A 4,574-nucleotide genomic window follows, 5' to 3' on the forward strand; every position below is an offset into this window, starting at 1 on the left:
AAAAACCATTTGCCGCTTGTTAAATGTTTGCAAGTTCTAAAAGCAGATCCTGTGATATTTTTGAATGGGGAGGAATGTCTTGCAGACAAACATGACAAATACTAGGCCTAGGCTACTGTGACAGTGTAATTGTAAACGCCATGCATGACGGCCTGGATTTCTGTCCAGACAATTTTGAAAACCCAGGAGGCTTTTTATTTTTCATTAGTTGGTGTACATAGGCTACCACACACTGATGGTAAGTGTGTGTCCATGCAAAGGGAACCACCATTGAAAGTAGACTAGCTCTCAGTCTGTTCTAATCACGCTGTTTGTATGTGGGTGCACTACAAACTTCTGATTTACTTCGCAGCCATTTTTTAACCATTCCCGATGGGGAAAAAAAACAACAACTTTGCTGAAATAAATAACTTTTTTGGAAAACAGTGAAATATTTTGGCTGCTGTTTGAGTGGTATGTGGGCGGTGGATGGAAAACCGGGATATCCATTCTCATGGCCTAAAAGTGATGTCATGTCTGAATCATTGTTTGGGAAAATTGATCGGGCCGACTTGCTCAAAGTTATTGTCACATTTGTTTTTGTTGCTGCTCTTGAATTGAAGTTGAATTGAACCTTTAAGTTCTTCATTTGCAAATGCTTTGTATTGGGTTTATGTTACTGATCACGCTCAAGTTATTGCCCATTCATTGCACCAAGGTGAAAGTTGGGGGAAAAAGTTCAGTGATTCTGGGGCGGTTGGCACAGCTGGATGGGTACTGTAGGAGCGCTATGGAAACATCCAGTTTTGGCTTTATTTAGTTAGAGTAAAATGAGTCCTCTTTTCTCACAAACGTTCTCTCAAAGCCACTGGTTAAAAAGGGAAGAAAGTGCCGAGTTCTCTAATTTTATTTTAAATGCTTTAACTGGAAATTTGGCCCTTTCTTTTCTCTGCAGCAATGGCGGACGCAGCACCAGCCGGTGATCGCGGTGGCTTTCGTGGCGGTTTCGGGTCAGGAGGGCGTGGCAGGGGCCGCGGCCGTGGGCGCGGTCGCGGGCGTGGAAGGGGCCGTGGGAAGCCCGACGACAAGGAGTGGGTGCCAGTGACGAAACTGGGCCGTCTTGTCAAGGACCTCAAGATCAAGTCACTTGAGGAGATCTACCTGTTTTCCCTGCCGATAAAGGTTGGATTTGGGGGCAGTGATATCTTCCCACCTAACAAAGAAGTCAAAACTAAATGCAGAATAATTCCACCTTCAAATAATGGGTCCTTCTCGTCAATGTTCACTTTACAAAGATGCTCAAGTCGCATGAAATGATCTTAAATTGTCATCTTTGTAATTTTTGCAGGAAGCAGAAATAATTGATTTCTTCCTTGGATCTGCCTTGAAAGATGAGGTACTGAAGATTATGCCCGTGCAAAAACAAACCCGAGCCGGCCAGCGAACCCGATTCAAGGTGAGCAGTGCAGTTGAGTCGCACTTCTAGGGGTTGATGTTGCTACTGATCATTTTTGGTTTTGACTCATTGTGAGAACAAGTTTAGCCATGAGCATATGTTTTTATGTCTGCCAATGTCTTGTTGAAATTATGTCCTTTTTTCCCACCCACAGGCCTTCGTTGCAATCGGAGACCACAATGGACACGTAGGTCTTGGCGTGAAGTGTTCTAAAGAGGTGGCTACGGCCATCCGAGGGGCCATTATCTTGGCCAAGCTGTCGGTCATCCCAGTCAGACGAGGCTACTGGGGGAACAAGATCGGCAAGCCCCACACCGTGCCCTGCAAGGTGAGTGACCATCACTTGTGATGCCCCAGTAATTAAAATTCTTAGTGTACATTTTGTACCAGATTCTGGGTATTTGGAGACGTGTAAATTTGAAGATGTCAGTCAGTGATTCACAGAAACTTTGGGAAGCTGGTAAGGGAATGCTTCAAGATTTCTCTGCGTTTTCCAACATCAGGTGACAGGAAAGTGTGGGAGCGTTCTGGTGCGGCTCATTCCCGCACCACGTGGGACCGGTATCGTCAGTGCACCAGTGCCCAAGAAACTACTGCAGATGGCTGGAATTGAGGATTGCTACACAAGTGCATGTGGCTCAACAAGTACTCTTGGGAACTTCGGTAAGCAAAATTGCCAATGAATTATGGAAGCGAAACAACAGAAAAAAATGGTTAAAAACACAGGGAAGACCATGTCTCTTGCGATAATGATGTTGTCATGCTATCTCCCGCTGCAGCCAAGGCAACTTTCCAGGCAGTGACAAAGACGTACAGCTACCTGACTCCAGACATGTGGAAGGAGACAGTCTTCACCAAGTCGCCGTACCAAGAGTTCACTGACCATCTGGCCAAGACCTACAAGACTGCGCAGCCTGCGGCAGCTCCGCAGCAATCCTACTAAACAAAACCCAGGCGACAGAGTTCCCTGGTCTAGCGCTATGGCCTAGCTGTTCGGGACTCAGAGTGCAGTCCCAGGCCACTATGGGAGTAGTTACACTGACGACGCCCACATGATGTTTTCATTTTACTTAAATTATAACTTGTAGTTCTGACTGTTCTTTCATAATGGACCCTTGAAATCTGTCCCTGAAAACCTCCCAAGTTTTTGATTGAATGTGTCCAACAAGAAGTGATGTGAGCACAGTGCTGCTTCTGTGCGTGGACAGTTCAGGCTGGGGCCTGTCCAACATGTAGGTTGCTGTAAGCCCAAGGGTTGGGGCGCACACAACGGGTTGGGGCACGCTTACCACAGGAGATGGGGCGGCACAACAGCAGGTTGTAGGATGCGCACAACAAAGGTTTGTGGCTTACGCAATGCAGAAGTTGTGGCTAGCACAACAAGGGGGACTGGGGCACATGAGCCAATGACGGGTTGGAGCGCGCTACCACAGGGGATGGGGCGGCACAACGGCCGGTTGGGGAGTGCACAGTTCAGAGGTTGAGGCTAGTGCAACAAGAGGTTGAGGCAGCACAGCAGAGATTGTTACGCGTAGAAGTTGCATTGGACCCTCTCATTTTTTGTTGGCCACATTTAAATTAATACTTTCCCCATTCCATGTACAGGTACTTTAAAAATCAAAAAACTTACATTCAACCAGGAAATGGAAGTACTCATTTTAAGACCCTAGTTCGGTAAAAAAGGTTTTTCAAAAACCAGTAACATCTTCTAAGGAATCGAATGTCTCGAAACACATGTACAATATACATGTACATCTTTACTATCATTGGATTTGCTCAACAGACCCTACATTATATCCATCTAAATCATTTGAAGTTTTCACTCAAAAAGTAACACTCATCTAGAAAACAGATTGTAAAGTGAACTCTACTGGAAATGGAACTCTAGTTGTAATTTGAACTTGCTTGGTTCAGCTTAAAAAAATGTAGTGCAAGTGTAGAGTGGAATCCAAACAACATATGGGTTCTGATGTTTAACTGCTTCCGATGAGATAGTGGTTGCCCCAAGAGGGCGAGCTTCTGAAAAAGTAAATGAAAAAGAAAATCAAATAGTTTGTGTCTCTTTGCTTCTTGTGAAACCTGTCTTTTTGTCTTGTAATAACGGATTTTGGTTAGTGTGTGCAGTTCATGTGCAGTACGTATCAATGGAAGGTGATTAAGCACCGTGTTAAGATGCTGCTATCGGTAATTCTTTCTCTGACTTAAACCCCTCTGCAGACTTTTGGTGTGAAGTGTGTTATGTACACACACAAGTCTTCACACACACTTGCATACCGAGTGTGGACATTCCTTGGACATGTGTAAATCCACAGGATGTCTTGCTGTCCTGCATCATGTGGACATCTTTTGTTCACCAGTCCACACTAGATATGCAAGGTTAGCGCACTTTCCCCTTGGGCTCTAGCTCCAAATGTGTGTCCTTTCCATAGAGTTAGATGTAATATATAACTCTATGGTCCTCTCTCAACTGTCCATTGGATAAAGAATTTGGTTCCATGTAAAAGTAACGTGGTGGTTTACATACTGTACGTCCACCTGTACATCTTTGGAAATTCCTGCAGCACGTAATGTGCATGGGAGACCACATTACGTAAGAATACACCTTTGACAAGACTGATGGACCACGTGTGGAGTACAGTGTACAAGTCTGAAATCCCAATTTGAGAAGGGTGTCTACATAGAACGGTTGCCTGGAAGAATTATATGCAGCAAGGTATGAGACGGAGAGAACCCCCCCTGCTTTGTGTTGGTCATTGTCTCGCAGGATTCTGGGGAATTCCTTTCAGACATCTTGGGGGGGGATGTGTTAAGTAACAATAGTCTGGAATGTGTATAGGGATTGGACATGTTGGGGGGTACCCCTCGGTCTCATTTCTTGCTGGGTATAGAAAGAATTGTAGTGGCAATGATATGCATCAGCGCCGCGCCTTCAAACACAGATTGGAGTCTATGGATTGTTCTGAGTTCTGGCTGAGGTATGTGTACACATAGACCCTCCAGGTCCGGAGAATTATCTCATCTCCAGGTACATGTACACATGGTGGAGAGTGTAAAGCCTGAATGAAACGGAGCATGCCATACTACGGCTGGTGTAGCACGCAGAACGATATTACACAAAACAGTCGTCTATATTTCAACT

At 45.1% G+C, this 4,574-nt stretch overlaps 1 protein-coding gene across 1 annotated transcript; it reads left to right on the top strand.

Annotated features, from left to right (window-relative positions):
* Positions 1–910: 910 nt before the first annotated feature.
* Positions 911–3,484, top strand: LOC110980319 (small ribosomal subunit protein uS5). Its single transcript, XM_022236901.2, has 5 exons — positions 911–1,161; positions 1,328–1,435; positions 1,590–1,763; positions 1,939–2,098; positions 2,215–3,484. Exons 1-5 carry the CDS (start codon positions 937–939, stop codon positions 2,376–2,378), a joined length of 831 nt encoding a protein of 276 aa, XP_022092593.2. The 5' UTR covers positions 911–936; the 3' UTR covers positions 2,379–3,484.
* The last annotated feature ends 1,090 nt before the right edge of the window (positions 3,485–4,574 follow it).

The sequence above is a fragment of the Acanthaster planci genome, linkage group LG07, assembly GCF_054643075.1.
Source record: "Acanthaster planci isolate LZ-2023a linkage group LG07, COTS_SCS, whole genome shotgun sequence".
Classification (NCBI taxonomy): domain Eukaryota; kingdom Metazoa; phylum Echinodermata; class Asteroidea; order Valvatida; family Acanthasteridae; genus Acanthaster; species Acanthaster planci.

Coding starts and splice junctions, on each gene's coding strand:
- LOC110980319 (XM_022236901.2), top strand. CDS start 937: ATGGCGGACGCAGCACCAGCCGGTGATCGCGGTGGCTTTCGTGGCGGT. Junction 1,162..1,327: donor TGTTTTCCCTGCCGATAAAG/GTTGGATTTGGG, acceptor TAATTTTTGCAG/GAAGCAGAAATAATTGATTT. Junction 1,764..1,938: donor CCCACACCGTGCCCTGCAAG/GTGAGTGACCAT, acceptor TTCCAACATCAG/GTGACAGGAAAGTGTGGGAG.